General features: G+C 36.7%; 4 protein-coding genes across 6 annotated transcripts; all 4 read left to right on the plus strand.

The window, feature by feature from the left end:
- Positions 1-518: 518 nt before the first annotated feature.
- On the plus strand, positions 519-5,686 carry LOC132175994 (Glycosyltransferase family 29 (sialyltransferase) family protein). The gene is made up of 12 exons (XM_059588093.2): positions 519-732; positions 798-871; positions 1,261-1,350; positions 1,545-1,622; positions 1,910-2,010; positions 2,492-2,684; positions 2,818-2,908; positions 2,989-3,053; positions 3,559-3,713; positions 3,798-3,879; positions 4,492-4,601; positions 5,144-5,686. The coding sequence occupies exons 1-12, from the start codon at positions 645-647 to the stop codon at positions 5,352-5,354; spliced, it is 1,338 nt and encodes a 445-aa protein (XP_059444076.2). The 5' UTR covers positions 519-644; the 3' UTR covers positions 5,355-5,686.
- A 670-nt stretch (positions 5,687-6,356) lies between these two features.
- On the plus strand, positions 6,357-10,095 carry LOC132175995 (chromophore lyase CRL, chloroplastic). Of its 3 annotated transcripts, none has more exons than XM_059588096.2 (10): positions 6,357-6,526; positions 6,733-7,018; positions 7,130-7,179; positions 7,403-7,463; positions 7,624-7,659; positions 8,015-8,065; positions 8,214-8,306; positions 9,345-9,449; positions 9,643-9,735; positions 9,868-10,095. In XM_059588096.2, exons 2-10 carry the CDS (start codon positions 6,818-6,820, stop codon positions 10,009-10,011), a joined length of 834 nt encoding a protein of 277 aa, XP_059444079.1. In that variant the 5' UTR covers positions 6,357-6,526; positions 6,733-6,817; the 3' UTR covers positions 10,012-10,095. The 3 variants fall into 3 exon arrangements, with proteins under 3 accessions (XP_059444079.1, XP_059444077.1, XP_059444078.1); XM_059588094.2 differs by having other exon boundaries at positions 6,357-6,516; XM_059588095.2 differs by having other exon boundaries at positions 6,357-6,491.
- A 1,191-nt stretch (positions 10,096-11,286) lies between these two features.
- Positions 11,287-13,461, plus strand: LOC132175993 (Radical SAM superfamily protein). The gene is made up of 2 exons (XM_059588092.2): positions 11,287-12,237; positions 12,316-13,461. Exons 1-2 carry the CDS (start codon positions 11,441-11,443, stop codon positions 12,941-12,943), a joined length of 1,425 nt encoding a protein of 474 aa, XP_059444075.2. The 5' UTR covers positions 11,287-11,440; the 3' UTR covers positions 12,944-13,461.
- Positions 13,462-14,460: 999 nt separating this feature from the next.
- On the plus strand, positions 14,461-17,591 carry LOC132175991 (FKBP-like peptidyl-prolyl cis-trans isomerase family protein). The gene is made up of 5 exons (XM_059588090.2): positions 14,461-14,565; positions 15,721-15,877; positions 16,025-16,134; positions 17,107-17,249; positions 17,357-17,591. The coding sequence occupies exons 2-5, from the start codon at positions 15,733-15,735 to the stop codon at positions 17,397-17,399; spliced, it is 441 nt and encodes a 146-aa protein (XP_059444073.1). The 5' UTR covers positions 14,461-14,565; positions 15,721-15,732; the 3' UTR covers positions 17,400-17,591.
- The last annotated feature ends 339 nt before the right edge of the window (positions 17,592-17,930 follow it).

The following is a 17,930-nucleotide window of genomic DNA, read 5'->3' on the forward strand; positions in this document are numbered from 1 at the left end:
TATAGTGGGTAGAATATGCATGTGTAGCGGATAGCATGGATTGATTTAAAATAGCATATACGTGTGCAATGGATCTCGTTTATCTTTCATATGTGAAATGTTCGTGTAGTGAATGAATTCACGGCATGGATTGATTTAAATAGCATATACGTGTGCAATGGATCTCGTTTATCTTTCATATGTGAAATGTTCGTGTAATGAATGAATTCACGGCTAAAGATAGTACATTCTGGGTCGATAAGGAAGGTAGTGTATATGGGTACTTGGGATTGAGTAGAGCATAGGTTCAATAACCGGGCTCGGAAAAGAGAATGAGAATCTCGTTCAGCAAGAGGCTGGGTTTTTGGTCTTTCTACGTTTCAGGTGCCACTCTTTTATTTAGTAACGACCTACATTCTTTGCTTTATTCCTCTTATGTATTTGTTGAGAGAAATCTGTGTGAATCGCCAACGGCCCAGCCCAACAAGAATTTACCAAATTTGGGCCCATAATCGTCTGGCTTATGAATAGCGCTCATTCTGATTTCTTTAACCCTCTTTCCTCTCCGATCCAGAAATATGAAATCGGGGCTTCTAGTTCTACTAATTCATCGACTAGCTTCAAGTTCTTCCATTTTCGAAGCTTAGCAAGTGAATTAGCATCAGATGAGGCTTTTGCGGTTGATCTTGTTGTTGTCTTTAACTTCTGGTTTCGCTGCGATCGCCGTCTACATCACCGGTTTCTCCACTCTCTGTACGTAAGACATTGTATTCGTATGCTAATTATTTGTGCAAATTTGACGAATGTGATATGTACAGACGACAAGTATCAGCCTTCCGATGAAGATTTTGAAGCCTTGCAGTCTTTGCAGAGCGATTTTCAGAAGTGTGTGGTGAGTTTTTTTTTTTTTAATAATAATTATTGATGAATCTATGGCATTGCTTTAGGTATTAATTGATTCAAATTTTTATTATTGTAGTACCGGGAAATGAAATGAGTTTACTAATACGTTTTTTTTTTTTTTTTTAAATTAATTTTATTTTAATTATAGTTTTACTAATACGTTTAAGCTTTGTTAAAATCGTCTTCGGCTTTATTGAGGGCTTGGATATGAAATCGTTTCATTTGAATTTAGTTGCAAATGAGGTTAAAATTCGAGTTTTTGGTGGTTATACTCTTTGTTGAAGTGTATGAAAAGTTGTGCTTGGAGTGATTTTGAGTGTAGGAAAGTAGCGCTTGAATTATTTTTTGTGTATTTCTGAAACTTGATTCTTGGTTCAGAGTGAAAATGGATTAGGTTTACAAGCTGCGGTTGGTAAAGATTATTGTGAAGTCACGATAAAGTTCCCTAGCGACACCGTCCCCAAATGGGTAGGTTCTTCGCTTAGATTTTCATCAGATTAGCTCCTTTATGTTCTGGCGATGCTTGCAAATGTGTAAATTATGATATGAGATATGAAGTAATTTCCAACAAACTTTTTTTAATATTTCTGTTCATGATATTTGGTGTTTCGTTATACTGATCTTCTCTGACTTAGTTTCTTGGAAATTTTGAATGTGAACAGAAAGATCCTAAAACTGGTGAACTAGAAGGGTTATCATTTGATTTTAATTTGTGTGAAGCTGTGGCTACATGGGAACAGGTGAGCGTGTGGTTCTGCTTTCCAAAATATGTGATCCTACCATTCAACTGTATGCATTAATTTTGAAGGAGACAAGATATGCTTATAATAGACTTAGTGAGATATTTTTTAATTGCTGTTTCATTTAGTTAACTGACACCTTGGTGTAATAAATGATAAATCTGTTGTTCCAATTTCTCTTTGCCTCGATTATTGTTAAGTTCATTGTGATTTTTTTAATTCAATTTGTTTGTTTAGTATTTCTTTCTTTGTTTTACATTTGATTTACTAGTGAGTTGATTGTTCAGGTGCGGAATAGTACCACAATACTCACCAAGGAGTTCATTAATGCTTTACCAAATGGATGGGAGGAATACGCATGGCGCAGGATCAATAAGGGAATACTTCTGTGAGTATTTTACAAGTTACTGGTACTACAGTTACTTAACTCTATGTATCTAATAAAAAATGAGAAGAAAATATTGAAAAGAAAGTATCTACCCATATTATGAAGTATGTAATAGTGAGATGCAGTTGATATATTTTCATCTAAGCCAGTCATGAGCTATTTGAATGATGATGAAAACCTTCCTATTCCCATGAGCTGTGTAAATATGTCATCGATTACTATTTCTAGTAAAACTATGATGTGGCATAGTATGAGAATGTTTAACTTTTATGTGTGTGTAATGACATCTTACTTTGTACTTTACCTATAAATCATGAGGAAGTTAAATAATTAACACAAGCAAAACCTTGATAGAAAGTTCTCCAGAGTCTGGGACTTGGTTTAGATATACTGTTTCTAGTCTGATGTAAATAGGGTTCTTAAAGCTGCTGAGAAATTTCATAGCTACATGCAAGCTGATGTATTTCATTCTCTGTTGCAGCAACCGCTGTGAGAATAAGACTCTATGCATGGAGAAACTTTCACTGGTACTCCCTGATATGCCGCCATATTTTCCACGGCAATTTGGCCAGTGTGCTGTTATTGGTAACTCAGGAGATCTTTTGAAAACTAGGTTTGGGAAGGAGATAGATGGCTATGATGCTGTTATTAGAGAAAATGGTGCTCCAATTCAGGTTAAGCTGCTACTATATCAATCTTAGAAATGGACCTGCCTTGGAGGGGTTCCTCATCATAAAAAAAAAAGAAATTCTGGTGCTTACTTCACTTGATAAATGTTCTACCTTCCTATTGTTTGATTTATTACAGAACTATTCAGATTATGTGGGCAAGAAGAGTACATTTCGTCTCCTCAATAGGGGATCTGCCAAAGCTCTTGATAAAGTTGTGGAGTTAGATGGTATGAGCACCATACTTTGTTGTAACTTGTGAAGCCTTTCACATATTACTAGAAGCACACTAAAGATTTGGGTTCTGCAGAAACGAGGAAGGAGGCCTTGATCATTAAAACAACAATTCATGACATTATGAACAAAATGATACGGGTTCGTATGTTGTTTCCTTTTAGTCTTGCTCATCCTATCAAAAAAACAAAGTTGGTCTTCTCAATTTGCTGCATAAGTTTGTACTTTTCCTCTTAACATTTTCTTGTTACTGTAAATCATCAATTACAAATGTAATTAATTAATTGTTCTTGTAACTGGAAAATAATAGTTATTTGTACATTCATTTCCCTTAACTGTGTCCATATAATGTAATTATCTGTGTTCATATATGTATTGCCATATTATAGGACCCTGATTTTAATTGCTGAATTTGATCCAGAGAGACAAAAGATGAGAGAGAAGTTTAATTGCTGAAAGCAAACCAATTTTCGAAATTTCTGCTTCCATCTACTTGTAGAAACTTGGCTCATTTGTCTTCCCCCTAGAATAGATGGTTGCTCTGGCATTTTCTCAATAGGACTGTGGGAAAATACTTCCTTGCTCTTGGGGATAATTATCTCACTGAAAAGCTTGGATTTTCTTTTTTTTGCGGCTTGCTATGCAGGAAATTCCAATAAACAATCCTGTATATCTCATGTTAGGTGCATCCTTTGGTTCAGCAGCAAAAGGAACTGGGCTCAAGGCTCTTGAATTTGCTCTCTCTATTTGTGAATCCGTAGATATGTATGGTTTCACTGTGGATCCCGGTTATAAAGAATGGTATAAAAATTTCTTTCCAGCAGTCAGTATTTCCGATTTTATATACTTGATAATGTTTACCTGATCACCTTATAATATTCTCAGGACTAGATATTTCTCTGAAGCTCGACAAGGTCATACTCCTTTGCATGGTAGAGCTTACTATCAAATGATGGAGTGTTTGGGAGTAAGCCTTCAGCTTTCTTTTCTCTATTTGCTGATACTTCTATAGTTTTTGGATCTTAACCTCATGATGGTACCGGAATAAGCTTTTTTCTTCTTCTTCTTCTTTTTGAGAGAAGAAAGACTACCAATGCTTAATGAGAAATGCCATACACACTTTTACTCTCAGTCCAAAATGCACTTTCTGATGTGACACTAAAATAACCATTGGATCCAAAATCCAATAGTGGTCAATCCAAAATCTAATGGGGATTTTTAGTGCCACATCAGGAAGTGTGTAGGAGGCTTGACGTTGCAAATTCTAATTAAGAGGTCATGGAGCATTGATGTTGTTTATGTGGTGTATAGGGTCAATGGCCCCCATTTTTGGATCCCAGATGGTACTATCCTAGGACAATGCTGTAACCGAGCAAACAGTTATATGTTGATTCCTGAATTGTAATCATGGTGTTAGCTTGATATCCAGGACTAAGTTTTTATATCATTTTGCAAATAAAATTTTCCTCGTTGCAACTTGTATAAACACTCCATTCTTCCTTCCTTATATGAGTGAAATATCTCATCGGTTTTTATATTATATCATTGACTTTGTCTTTTTTTTCTTCTGCTTGTTAAGCTTATCAAAATCCATTCGCCCATGCGAGCTGATCCAAATCGTGTTGTAAAATGGGTACCAAGCCCTGGCACAATTAGAGCTGCTAGAATTGCCTCAGAGAAATTATTGACGTAAGTGAACTGAACTTCTATTGTCTGTTTCTAAATTTGAGAATACAATTGTTGAGAATTAGGCTGCCATAATTGATTGGCTTGATGTTTGGTCATGAACTAATTGTGCTACTTCTATTTTCTCTCATAATTTTATAAACCTCTGCAATACTTGGTCCTGCAAGCTATGGCACGCTATATGATGAGTGGAATATATCAACTATCAGTTAGACAACCTTGCAGACACAGCATGGCTAAGTACTTGAGGCATATTTGTGTATTGAGAGGGTTCTGTTTGAAATGGTCTCACCAAGTAGAGAAGACTGACAACATCTAATAACCCCAACCCAATATGATATTGTTAATGCTCCAGTTTATAACTTCATCTACAATGTTTGTTGAGTTCTCTAGTGCATTATTTTTTTGTCCCAGTAATTTGAAGGAGAGGAGTAGATGGGGCTGATTAAGCATATTCACAAGCCCGATTTCTATGGCTGAAAAACTATTGTATCGGACGTGTGGTGAATGATATTTTTCTCATTTTCTTTTATAATTTTCTGCAGGAGGGTTGGAGCAGGGTCTAGAGACCCATTAGCCGCATGCTCAATTATTAAGGATAGGGTTAAGAGAAAGCCTATCGCATTGTCAAACTTCAGAAAGGCTGCTGCTGACCATCAAAAATTTGTGAAGGGCACCACCATGTACCCTTTGGAGCACAGTCCAGGACATGGGGCACTTTGCACAGTGCCAGCAAATCGATTCACACATAGCTGACTACTGATCTGTGATTTGGTTTGTTCCACATTAGCAATTGGACGAAGAAATGGCTGCTGACCAATCTACATTGCATTATTCTGTATACAAAAGAATTTGTTCGAGGTCCCCTCGTTTTATCAAAGTTTTGATATTCCCGACACCCACTCAGATGGCAATTGGAGGTCGAGAATACGTTTGCTTTTCTTCTAATTCCGGTGGTGTCCAACCAAAAGTCTGTTTATGAGATGGTGAGGAGACAGGAAAGAGCTACTGTAACATTTATATTCAGTTTTGAAGGAAAAAGAAAGTTCAGGAAAGCAAATAATTTATCAATTGTATTTTTTCTTTTCTTTTCTTTTTGTAACTTGATATCAGTTAACATATCTTCCAGAGTACATGATGCTGCATTTTTGTGCCAACTTTGTATATAACGGAGAACTTGGATCCTTGAAATTCGAGTAGGGAATGAGAGGGGGAGTGCGGGGTTGGGTGCCTTGGGCAACCTTTGAGCAGCCCGGAGTGCAAAATTCTCCCGTTCAGGGTACCCAATCCTGCACAGAAAATTTGAGCGGCATGTCGATATATAATGGACCAATGGGTTTATTAATCCTCATTGTGTAGTTGTATTTATTTTGTAGGTCATTAGATAGAAGTGGAAGTGGACGTGAAATAACCTGAAATCAAAACTACCAGAAAATCTCTCTTGATCTTTACTTGACCTTCGACCCACTCTTGTGCATCTTGTATTTTCTCTTTATCCTCGTACTCCAATGGCAATCTAACCATAAGGGGATTTCGAGCATCAATTATTACCTCCTAAAGATGGAAAAGATAATTATTACAAAAAAAGATTTCTAATCCTTAACAAGAATTCCTAGAACACTCCATTCTGACTAAAACTTGTAAAATAGAAATATTTGAGAAACATCAATGAATTTCTTATAAGACTTATATATATATATATATTATTGGTTACTTATTCATTAAAAAACAGAAGGATATTATTGGTCACTCATATATGACGCAGACTTTTGTTTCTTTCAATAGCCGAGGCCCGAGAGTTCCAAAAACTCATGAGGATTGCATGATGCACTCTCGCTGTCTTATTCCTTAGGGTTCTTCGGGTGGCAGCCGCAGAGGGAGCAATTAGGAGGAGTTCGTTTCTCTCTCTCGATTTTTGGTTGGAAATGGTTGCTTTATGTATTTGATGACAGACATATCTGTGTGGTTTTTTTTTTTTTTTTGTTATGTTTTTAATTCAAACAATGTTTCGTTACTACAATTCTGGCAGAGAGTTTAATATTTATTTTTGTTTGTTTGTTTGTTTATTCCCCAAATATATTTGATTGGGTAATTTATCTTCTTTTTTTTTTTTTTTTTTGGTAATTTTCTACAGCTCAATAGATGTGTTACATATTAAAGTTTTTATCAGCAGAGCAATTTCGCTTAAAAACCCTAAAAAGAAATGAAGATGGTAGTGAATGCTTGGCGGTGGTGATACCAATAGAGTAGGAGTAAGAAAGAAACGAAAGAAAGAGATGGGTACGGGAAGTCGAGCACGGGGACTGGTAGTGAAGACCCTGCTATTGATTGGAGGCGCGGTTTTGCTCAAGCGGCTCACCAAGTCCACCACTCGCTGGGACCATGCTCGCATCATTGGTAACTCCCTCACTGGCCAAAAGGTACCCACTACTGATATTCCCCTTCTCGTCGCCCACCCACCCATCTCTTCCATTTTGAATCATATTTCTTATTCAGCCATTTTAGTGATCTGTGTTTGAATTTTATGATAGTTTTCCATGGAGCAAGCATCCAGAGCTCCTGACAATTACTTCAATTTCAGGTATTACCGTAGACCTCCTAACCTATTATAATTCATGTTCCTATTTTGTTGCACATTTACCACAACTTCTCAAGCTATCAGATTTTTTTCATCAAACTCATTGCTGAGCTTCTTATCTATAACAAATCAAGCATCTCTAGACATGGGTTCTTTCTAAAACATTCAAAGGACCCTTTTTGCTCCAGTGTATTACCTTTTGTCTCTTGTTTCTGGCTATCTGCAGAATGATGACGTGCCCAGCAGCAGAGATAGTTGATGGGTCAAAGGTTTTATATTTTGAACAAGTGAGTATATAACTCGCTGCCTATTTTCCTTATACAAGAAAAAAAGAAGAAGTTTTCAATGGCTTTCTGTTCAATATCTTTGTTCAATATCTTTATATATATACTATCAGTTGCTGTGTGCCATAAAATGGCTTTATGATGGTTTTATTTCTGTTGCTAGGCATTCTGGAGGATTCCTCAAAAGCCCTTTCGGCAGGTATGCTAGTATACCCTATCAGCTTTCAAACTTGCTGCATTTGTTATGCATGAATCTTAAGTGATAGAAATGGTTTCCTCGGGTATTGCCTCCTTGATTCTGCTTTCTTTCTTTTTCATTTTTTTTTTTTTTTCTTTTTTGTCTTTTTTCTTTTTTTTGTGTGTGTGTGTGTGTGTGTGTGTGTTTTATTGAAAGTTCAATTTCAATGATGTTCTTGTAAATAGGTTTCTCAGTTTAGGGTGAATTTGCCTATATTCTTTCTCCAGATTGCACCTTATGGTGCAAGCCTTGTTATTTTCTTCAAGAAACATTTTTACATCGATAAATTCTAAATTCTAACCTGTACTGATTGCAGAGATTTTACATGGTCAAGCCTTGTCCTAAAGAGTTGAAATGTGATGTTGAGGTTGGCATATACTCTGTTTTCCAGTTTAGTTTTCGAAGAGCATAATGTTCCTTTGCATTTTTCAATGGTGGAACTCTTTTTTTTTTGGGTTGGGGGGGGGAAGGATTTGAGTAACTCTCCAATGTTTTTAACTTTGCTTAATGGGCAGGTAAGTTCATATGCCATTAGAGACGTGGAGGAGTACAAGAACTTCTGTGATCGCCCAAAGGACCAGCGCCCACTGCCTGAAGAAGTTCTTGGGGTAAGCCTTGTGTCACATCAAAATCATGGTTTGAGGTACTCAGATCCATATAATATGAAAAATATTTCTGCATATGACTTTGAAGACTTTGTATGTTATGTTATCTTTTGCTTGAATTTGCAGTTTAAAAGTTTTGGTATAGAAAATTGTAATTTGAAGGAGAGGCAAATCCTATATACATGTGGTGCACAAACAGCAAAGTTATAAAAGAGGTCCTGGAACAAGTTTTATAGATTAATAACGAGGTGAAACAACATGGCTTGAGATGGGTGGATGGGTTTTGAGTATAAAATGTTGTAAATTGATAGGTATGACCTCAAATTGAAGACTGTTAGTAACAATTCGTGATGTTTAACCCCAGTTACCCTACAAACGTTCAATGAGTCAGTTCTTTAAGAGACAGGTTGATAGGTGGTGGCACTGTGGTGAGTAAGTATCCCCTAGGTAACACGAAATTTGGATTCTGATGTTTCCTGACTTATTGCCTATCACATGACTTACCTTGCTGCTAAGCATAAGGTGATGTCTTAATATATCTAGATAGGGAATTGGATGCCATCTTTTTCCTTCTTTAAGTACTTCTAGCGAGAATGGAATTGAAAGAAAATTTTCTGATATCATAACTTTTCAGTTTATTTGGAAAAGCAGTTGTATAATTTTCTGTGGCATGTCTCACTAGTTTTCTTCTTGCTAAACCTGTTATTTTTTTATATGTGAGATAAATCTGATGGTAGATTCTGCTTCTTAGTTGAATGATAGCATGGGCTAACTTACCCAAGGCTTAAGAACAGCGTAGAGCTGTACAGCCTGTTAGTCGAGCCCATAGAATAGTCCGTATGCTTGCTTTTAGGTTAATGCTTCAGCTTGGGAACACTCGTTAACTTGGATTCTTGAAGTATTTTCCTGCACTAATCGCATTAATCTTGCCAGTAGGGTTTCATGCCTGAGCGTGAGACTGGCTGCATGTATTTATTTGAATGCTTTCAAATTGTTACTCAAGGGGAGTTCACATTCTCCGAATGTCCTATGCTTGTGCAGGACATTGGGGAGCATTTAACAACAATATATCTGAAACGCTGTGAGCGTGGAAAACGCTGCTTATATGAAGGTTCAACTCCACCTGGCGGGTTTCCTAATTCATGGGTAATTGTCTGTTGACCCTATTGCCATCTTCTTTTTTTTTTCTTTTTTTGTTCTGCTTACGCTCCCCTTGCATGTCAGCTGTCTGCAGTAAAACCTGGGAGTGGGAAGTTGATTTCTCCTCAATACTGATCAGTTCAAATACAAATATCCAATGATAACTTCTCTCTCTCTCTTTCTTCTCTCTTCATGACAGAACGGGGCAACGTACTGTACTTCGGAGCTTGCAATCTTGAAGAATAACGAGATACATACATGGGACAGGGGCTATGATGAAGATGGAAATCAAGTCAGTTTTTTGTAGTCTTAATTTGCATTTATTGATATTACCTTGATGAATATTTGAAAGTACTACTTTGGATTTGGATTGAGATTAAGGCAGAAACCATAATGGGAATGCTTTTTGTTTTACTCGCTACAGGTTTGGGGAGCAAAGGAAGGTCCTTACGAGTTCAAGCCTGTACCTGCCTCTAGTTTCAATGGCATGTTTTCTTCTCCTTTAGATTTCCCTCCTCAGCAATCGATGGAGAAACGAATACAGGGTTCATTTGTTTTGCAAGACTGATCACTTGTCACATATACCCATTTATATGTAAATCCCTCCGTATTCTTGAACTTCTATCAAATAATGACTCCTTGTCAGTTGCCACCTTTAGTTTTCACAATTTTGTTTCCTGGAATATTCACCAATAACATTACTCTAAAAAATATATATATCCTCTAAAATCTTATTGTCAAGGAAATTCTATCCACTCGATTATTGTTGATCATTAATGGATAAGTTACAGGATTACTAATTTATCTCTTAAAGATAACTCTCTTCTAAGCATTTTCACACTCATGCAGCTTGTATTTTGTCTAACCAAAAGGAGATCTCGGGCATCAATTATTACCTCCAAAAAAATGAAGAGATAAGAATTTATAATTATTACAAATAAAGAGTTCTAGAATCCCTAAAACAGTCTAATCCAACTAAAACTTGTAAAATATAGATATTGAGAAACATCAATGAATTTCGTATAATGATTGTGCACATGACTAGAATGTTCTACTGGTGTCTAATTAAGTTCCCCTCTTTAAAAACAAAAAACAAAAAAAGCTCACTCCTTTTGTGCATCTTGATATGCATTTTAAAGCATGATAGTTTAACAACAATATTCAATATACCTAGGGCTGTAAATAAGCCGATACACTTGACAACTCATTGATATCCATTAGGTTAAGCTCGACTCGAACTCAAACTCAACACTCGTTACTGTTAAAGCTCACTTGATTAGCTAGTAATACATATCTGATTCGCTTGATTGAACTCAACAGGGCTCGTGAGTTCGACTTGCTTAAAGCTTGACCCACTTGGCTCGTTTAGGGCTCGCGAGCTCGGTCCGTGTAACGCCCGACTTGTTAGCTGAGGCCTTTTAAAGGGGAGGTAAAAAAAAATGGCGAAAAAAAATTACAAAAAATGAAAGAGCCATCCTTCATTCCTTCCTCATTGGCTCCACTATGGGAGTTGTTATTTTTTATTTAATTTTGACCGTTAATTAAACTACAGTATGTAAGCCGGATCCGCCAGAACTACTATATAGATTGTTTGACGGGTGTTTAAATTCCCTTCTTTTGTGCATATTTATATACACTTGGAAGTGTACAATATTCAATATAGCACGTAACAAATAAAAGCCAACCACATGAGAGAAATCTATTTTCTCTTTTTGTGATGGTATATTAGTATTGGTCACTTATTCATTAAAAAAAAAAAAAATTAAGGATATTACTGGTTACTCATATAATATGAGTCAGTGACTCACTATGACTTGTTTCTTTCAAAAGCCGAGACCCGAGAGTTAAGAAGAGGCGGGTCGGATTTTATGTGTTGGGTTAACGGCATGATGCACTCTCACTGTCTCACACGTATTTAGGGTTCTACCCCTTTTTTTGTTCCTTATTCTTAGCTCCAGAATTTTCTTTTTGGCTTTAATGCTATTATCCCCAAAACTATGCTCAAATCAGCCTTCACTCCCGTTTTCTCATTATTTCCGGCCAAACCCAGAACCCCAAAAGCGTTGTGCAGTACCGTCACTAACGCTTTCACGAGCAGCCCACCATCAGTTCGACAAAATGCCTCGTCCAAAACCCACACGACCATCCCAGCGCCCCAACTTCCCCCTACTTCAGCATACATCCACCTACCCTTCTGTCGAAAGCGCTGCCACTACTGTGACTTCCCAATTGTCGCTCTTGGCTCTTCTTCCAACCCAGCTGATGACGACCCACGAGTGTTAAACTATATACAATTGCTTTGTCGAGAAATTGATGCATCGAGAGTAGAGTTTAAGACCAGCCCATCTCTCGAAACGGTCTTTTTCGGGGGTGGTACGCCTTCACTTGTGCCGCCGAGGCTGGTGTCGTCAGTTCTCGAAGTTTTGAGGTTGAAATTTGGGTTGAGTTCAAGTGCTGAAATATCTATGGAGATGGACCCTGGGACTTTTGATGCTAAGAAGATGAAGGAGTTGACTGGGTTAGGAATGAATAGAGTGTCTTTGGGAGTTCAGGCATTTCAAGAAGAGTTGTTGAGGGCTTGTGGGAGGGCTCATGGTGTGAATGAGGTTTATGAGGCAGTTGAGATTGTTGGGTCGTGTGGCGTTGAGAATTGGAGTATGGATCTTATTTCATCTCTTCCTCACCAGACACGGGAAATGTGGGAAGAGAGTTTGAGGCTCACCATTGAAGCGCAACCAACCCATGTGTCTGTATATGATTTGCAAGTTGAACAAGGCACAAAATTTGGAAATTTGTAAGTAATGAAGCTAGTAGTGAAGCAGTATTTTTTAGCTTTATCTTTGTTTGAACTTGAAATTTTAGTTTCTTGCAGGTACACCTCTGGGGAGTTCCCTCTTCCCTCTGAAACACAGTCGGCTGATTTCTATAGAATTGCTTCAAGCACGCTTAGTGATGCTGGTTACAACCATTATGAAATTAGTAGTTACTGCAAGAGCGGCTTTGAGTGCAAACACAATCTTACATATTGGAAGAACAAACCTTTCTATGGCTTTGGCCTTGGGTCTGCTAGTTATGTTGGTGGATTGAGGTTTTCAAGGCCAAGAAAACTAAAAGAATACATGGGTTATGTGCAAGATTTGGAGAATGGGTTGGTGGATTGCTGTAGAAATGATCATAACGACACAATTGATGTGGCCATGGATGTCGTGATGCTCTCTCTTAGAACTGCCAGAGGCCTAGATCTAAAGTCTTTCAGAGAAGCTTATGGTGGCTCTCTTGTTTTCTCTCTTTTGAAGGCCTATAAACCTTATGTAGAAAGTGGACACGTTGTTTGCTTGGATGAGAACAGAAGAGCCATGACTACAGATGAACTTGATACTGCATTATTGGACGAGGACAGGATCGACAGAATGCTGGCTTATATTCGGCTAAGTGATCCAGACGGTTTCCTTTTATCAAATGAATTGATATCCCATGCATTTGGGGTACTAGCTCCATAGAACTTTGATCCTTCATTGGAGCCAGGAGGAGGTCTTGGAAGTGATCACAAGCTGTTTCAATGTACTGATAGTAGCTGGCTTTAGAGGCTGATTTATCTACTGGTGATATGGCATTGTTGAGGTGAGTTGCAAAGAGACAAATACTCAAATCTGAGAAAGGACCTGCTTAGCCTACATACCATTTACTTTGTTCCGATGGAACAAGAAAATCAAGAAAGAAGCTAATTGTCCACTTTGGGGCACAAGGCAGAGCATTATAGGGGATGACCCTACATTAAAAGCAAGCAGGACGTCAAAATGTTATAATTCAGTTAAAGATGACGAAGAAGCTCTTTCGGCCAGCACCACCAGAATGTGGGTCTCCTCATTGAGGGGAGATTGACAATGTCTTGGTAATTGGGGGGACATTATCACAATTAAAAGTTTATGTAACATTGTCAATTAGATGGTAGTTCGAGGGATACGTGAATTTTACCCTTTCTTTTTTCTTTACACTTCTTTCCGTTTTAAATTATACATATGAGAATTTTTTTATCATGTTTTAATTTATATGGATTAAAACTAAAATTATATATGGTTCTTATGATAGTAGATTTTTAACTGTGTCACTATGTTCAGCAATATATTGTTATTTAACTTTTAGTATGTTTTTTTTATTAAAATAGGCGTGATAGATTTTTTTACATAACTTTTTTAACCTATAATAAAAAATACGATGGAGTTGTGTTTTAAGTTTTAAAATTAAATTATATTGAATTCTACGCATTGAGCGGGTCATGAGCTACTTCATATAATTTAAGGTTTTTTTTGTTGTTGGAAAGTTTAACAAAACTCTTGAACAAATCAAAAACTAAAATTAAGTCAAAAAAAGAGAGGCTAAAACATGGGTCATGAGTCATGACATAATCTTCTTAAAGATTTCAACCCTCAGCCTTTCTAAAAACACGGGTCTTAGGCGGATCTTGGCAGGGTCTGTCGATTTAAGAATGAGATGTTCAAATTTGAAAAATGGTTTACGGTTTTTGAAAATCAAAGAAGAATTTTCGGTGAAATGAAAAATATTTTTCGTTTACTATTATTTTACGTCGCACCAAACACCCGAAAATACGAAAAATATTTTTCAGAAATCATTTTACGGCGAAACAATCAGAGCCTAAGGTTGCATTTGTCTCTTCTTTTTTATTTCTCTATCTCTTAGGGTTTTATTATGCAAGGAGGTTTAATACCATATTTGTAAGAGGGTTTTTTTTTTTTTTTTTTTTTTAAGACAAATATATTAACAAACAACTCAAAATATAAAATACTCACAAATACACACAAACAATTATTTTAAAACATTTTTCAAACAAAAAAAATATCACACGTTGCCAAACATAAAAGGATTGAAAAACTACCCATCTCTACAAGGGCCAAGAGTAAAAAGTTGTAATCCACAGTAGAATCACTCCCCACAAGAGCATTTATGCACTTCAAGTTAATTCTGACACAAAAAAGAAAAAGAAAAGAAAAAAAAGAAAAGGGTTAAAAAGGGACGTCAGCCTATTTGGACTCCTTCGGCTGCTAATATCTCAAACCTCTCGAACCCGAAAATCGCTGGTTGCGGCTTTTGATCCATTGTGAAGGTAACAAAAAAACAAAATTCTGAAGCTTAGATCGTTCTCATCCTCTATTCATTGTTATCCTAAACCAGTGAATTCCCTACTCGTATTTATTTCAGTGTGCTTCTAATTTTCTGCCTATGGGTGTTGTTGTTTGTGCTAAACAAATGTGCTTGATATAATTTTAACCTCTGAACATTTATAATAATGAAATTCGGTTTGTCTAGCTGATGTTTTCGGATCTGGGTATGATGGAATTTGTACGTACACTAGTTGTGTCTTCATTTTGCATTTCAGTTTAGCTCTGAATATGCTGTTCTTTTTGGTGGTTTAGAGGAAAAAAGTACTGAGAAAGGAAAAGCATGTTGAGAAGATAGAAGCTCATGTTCACGCTTTGGCATCGTTAAGAATATTTAGGGGATTGATTTCTTGTCATATGGAAAATTTATCCATTATTGGGATTTGTTGATTTGTGTGATTGAAAGCTTGGATCTTTTGGGAATTAGGTGAGAGTTTATCACTATTTTCTGATGGGTTATCAGTTATGAGAAAAATATATTGATTGGGAATTACAAATAGACTTTTAGCAGATACTTCTCTAAACTGTTGAGACGAACCCAGCAACTTTCAACATAAATGTCTATTCTCACGATTACCAATGAAATTTCATATTGAAATTGACTAAGCTGCCAAACTATTTGTTCTTGAGGAATGCTATTTTGCATTCTCCCAGCATACTTAGCTGACGTTGATTTAGCATGCCACTTTACTTGAGTAGAATGCAAAATAGCATTTCTCTTCGTTATTTCAATTTGGTTTGAAGGCATCTTGATTCTTCAATTTGTGGAGCCTCTGATTTGGTACTTGATTTTCCATAGAGTTTTTTTTTTTTTCCTGGCCATTTCATTTCTTTATCCTTGTATGTTTAATCTCCTTTCCTGCCTTATTTTATCTTTTTGGTACCTTGTATTTTTCTATTTTGACAATTGACATGCTGTGTACTGTGTACATGAGAATTAATATCTTGTTTCTTGGTTGCTTCTGTCATAATTTTTATTTTGTGGCCTTAATTAACTTTGCATTTGGTAATTGATGTTTATCGGGGTCTGATTGAATTTTTAGGTTTTGGTTATTCCTTGTACTATAATATGATCTGCATCTTGGACTAAAACAAATTAGGTTTTCCTGGAAATGGGGAAGGACTCAAAGGCAAAGGACTCAGGAGCAAAGGGTAAGGGAAAACAGGCAGCGGGTGGAGCTGATGAGAGTGCATCAAAGGGTAAAGGGAAAGGTGGGAAAGCAGCAGATGGGCTTGGTACCTGCACATATGTCAAAGGTTTTTTTTTTGTTGACTTTTCCCCTTTGCCCTATTCTGGAGCTTTTTCTTAATTATAACTTCTTTTTGTTGTAACCTTTCATTTTCTTCTTAAATCCTTATTATTAAGGCTTTTTTTTTTCTTTTTCTGGCCATTAATTTGTTCAGCAAGGCATATCTTGTGTGAGAAGCAAGGGAAGATCAATGAAGCATACAAGAAGCTGCAGGACGGTTGGCTCAGCAATGGAGATAAGGTTCCACCTGCTGAATTTGCAAAGGTTAATCTCTATCTAGGATATTATCATTCGGGAAGCTTTCTTTTTAATTTTTTTGCTCTATACCTTTATTTTGAGCTTTACACAACTATCATATGAAGATTCTGTACCTTTACTTTTAGTGTACTAGAAGCTGCAACTGTTTCCCAATTTTCTTCTGATGTTTATTGTAGTTTTACATTCCAACATAATGTCATTGAAGTAAAGTTGGGGGGGGGGGGGGGGGGGTTGGGAGAGTATCTCATCTGGATAACCCTCTTCTTTTGTTCTCTGTGGTTTAAGCTAATTTTATATAAATTCCTATTATTTTGAAACCATGATGGCTCTGTAGAAACAAGCAAAATATCTTCTAACTTCGATAGTTGATACCACAAGCATGCACTAGAAGATTGCTAAAGGTACAGAACCAGTTAACTATCATATTCTGAGCTTTGTACAACTATCATATTGAGATTCTTTCTTTTTTTTTGGTGGGCGGGGGGGTTGTGACGGGTTATCTTTGGTTTCTTGCATTTCAGGGTATCTCCCCTGGAAAACCCTCTTCATTTTAGAGTATCATGCACAAGATGATTGCTAAAGGTACAAAACCAGTTAACTAAAAAAGAAGAAAGAATAATTTGACAGGGAGGAGGGAGACAATATTGACAATTATCGTGGTTGATGCAATGGTGTGCTTAGTTTTACCAGAAAACATGTCAGAAACTTCTTCATCTCTCTATATGTAAAAGGAGATAGAGTTTTTATGTTCTTGCGAATTGTTTGAAAATTGGACGTATAATGGTGATTTATTAGTAAAATGGGTGTTTAAGTTACCAGCCTAGCCTTCTGATGTAAATTTCTATTCAGACCATGAGCTTCCACCTCCCACACCCCCCGAAAAAAAAAAAAAAAAAAAAAAAAAAAAAAAAAAAGACACCCTTTAATAGAATTTTTTGGGGTTCATATCTTTGCCTTTTGTCTTCTTTCTTGTTGCAGTTAGCTCAAGAATATTCAGAATGTCCATCGGGAAAGAAGGGCGGAGATCTTGGATGGTTTCCACGAGGTAAGATGGCTGGGCCATTTCAGGAGGTTGCCTTTAACACACCTGTTGGAGTTACCAGTGCACCATTCAAATCAACGTATGATTTCCATATCCCTGATTTCCGTCCTTTACATCAGCGTTCCCTATAATGAGATTGGCTGAGAATATTTTGTTTTTTCATTTTTTTTTTATTTGATAATGCAGACATGGATACCACATCATCTTATCTGAAGGAAGAAAGAACTGATTCTCTGTACTAGAATTCAGACGAATCTGAGATGCAAAATAACGTGTATGTGATATGTCTACATTTGACTCAGTGGCTGGATGTTGATTTCCTTTAAAGTAAAATGTTCTCTAAGTCTGTATTTTGCAGTGCAAGAAAGATGATGGTTTTCTCTCTGTATATTGGTTTATGATCCTATATCTTACTTTTCAATGGTAATTTGTTTGTTGAAGTATCAAAGGTGTGTGGATGTGGCAGGGTCCCAAGCCGAGTGTTTAAAAAATGAGTTATGGACAACTACAAAGATAAACAACTGCCAATGTGTTAGATGTTTGCATTATTTAAGAATTGAGATAATGCCCACTTATGTATTTGGGCGAATAACAGGAAGAGGGTAACTTATGAGCTTTCCCATCTCCCCAAGACGCTGTTTTCAATTCTTTGCTTAAAGATAGGCTTAGAAAATTGTATGGGACCAGAGGAAGGGAAAATGAACCTCTCCATTTTTTTCAGTTAGTACACTTACAATGGCAAAATTGTCCAAATTTTTTT

Source organism: Corylus avellana, chromosome 3 (assembly GCF_965113065.1).
Source record: "Corylus avellana chromosome 3, dhCorAvel1.hap1.2, whole genome shotgun sequence".
Taxonomy (NCBI): domain Eukaryota; kingdom Viridiplantae; phylum Streptophyta; class Magnoliopsida; order Fagales; family Betulaceae; genus Corylus; species Corylus avellana.

Bases quoted from the DNA above. Each gene is read 5' to 3' on its own strand.
- LOC132175995 (XM_059588096.2), top strand. From the start codon at position 6,818: ATGCTTGGCGGTGGTGATACCAATAGAGTAGGAGTAAGAAAGAAACGA. The intron at 9,450-9,642 runs GTAATTGTCTGT...TCTTCATGACAG, and splicing joins GCGGGTTTCCTAATTCATGG to AACGGGGCAACGTACTGTAC. The intron at 9,736-9,867 runs GTCAGTTTTTTG...TACTCGCTACAG, and splicing joins ATGATGAAGATGGAAATCAA to GTTTGGGGAGCAAAGGAAGG.
- LOC132175991 (XM_059588090.2), top strand. From the start codon at position 15,733: ATGGGGAAGGACTCAAAGGCAAAGGACTCAGGAGCAAAGGGTAAGGGA. The intron at 15,878-16,024 runs GTTTTTTTTTTG...TAATTTGTTCAG, and splicing joins TACCTGCACATATGTCAAAG to CAAGGCATATCTTGTGTGAG. The intron at 17,250-17,356 runs GTATGATTTCCA...TTGATAATGCAG, and splicing joins AGTGCACCATTCAAATCAAC to ACATGGATACCACATCATCT.
- LOC132175994 (XM_059588093.2), top strand. From the start codon at position 645: ATGAGGCTTTTGCGGTTGATCTTGTTGTTGTCTTTAACTTCTGGTTTC. The intron at 872-1,260 runs GTGAGTTTTTTT...TTCTTGGTTCAG, and splicing joins GCGATTTTCAGAAGTGTGTG to AGTGAAAATGGATTAGGTTT. The intron at 2,685-2,817 runs GTTAAGCTGCTA...GATTTATTACAG, and splicing joins AAAATGGTGCTCCAATTCAG to AACTATTCAGATTATGTGGG.
- LOC132175993 (XM_059588092.2), top strand. From the start codon at position 11,441: ATGCTCAAATCAGCCTTCACTCCCGTTTTCTCATTATTTCCGGCCAAA. The intron at 12,238-12,315 runs GTAAGTAATGAA...AGTTTCTTGCAG, and splicing joins GGCACAAAATTTGGAAATTT to GTACACCTCTGGGGAGTTCC.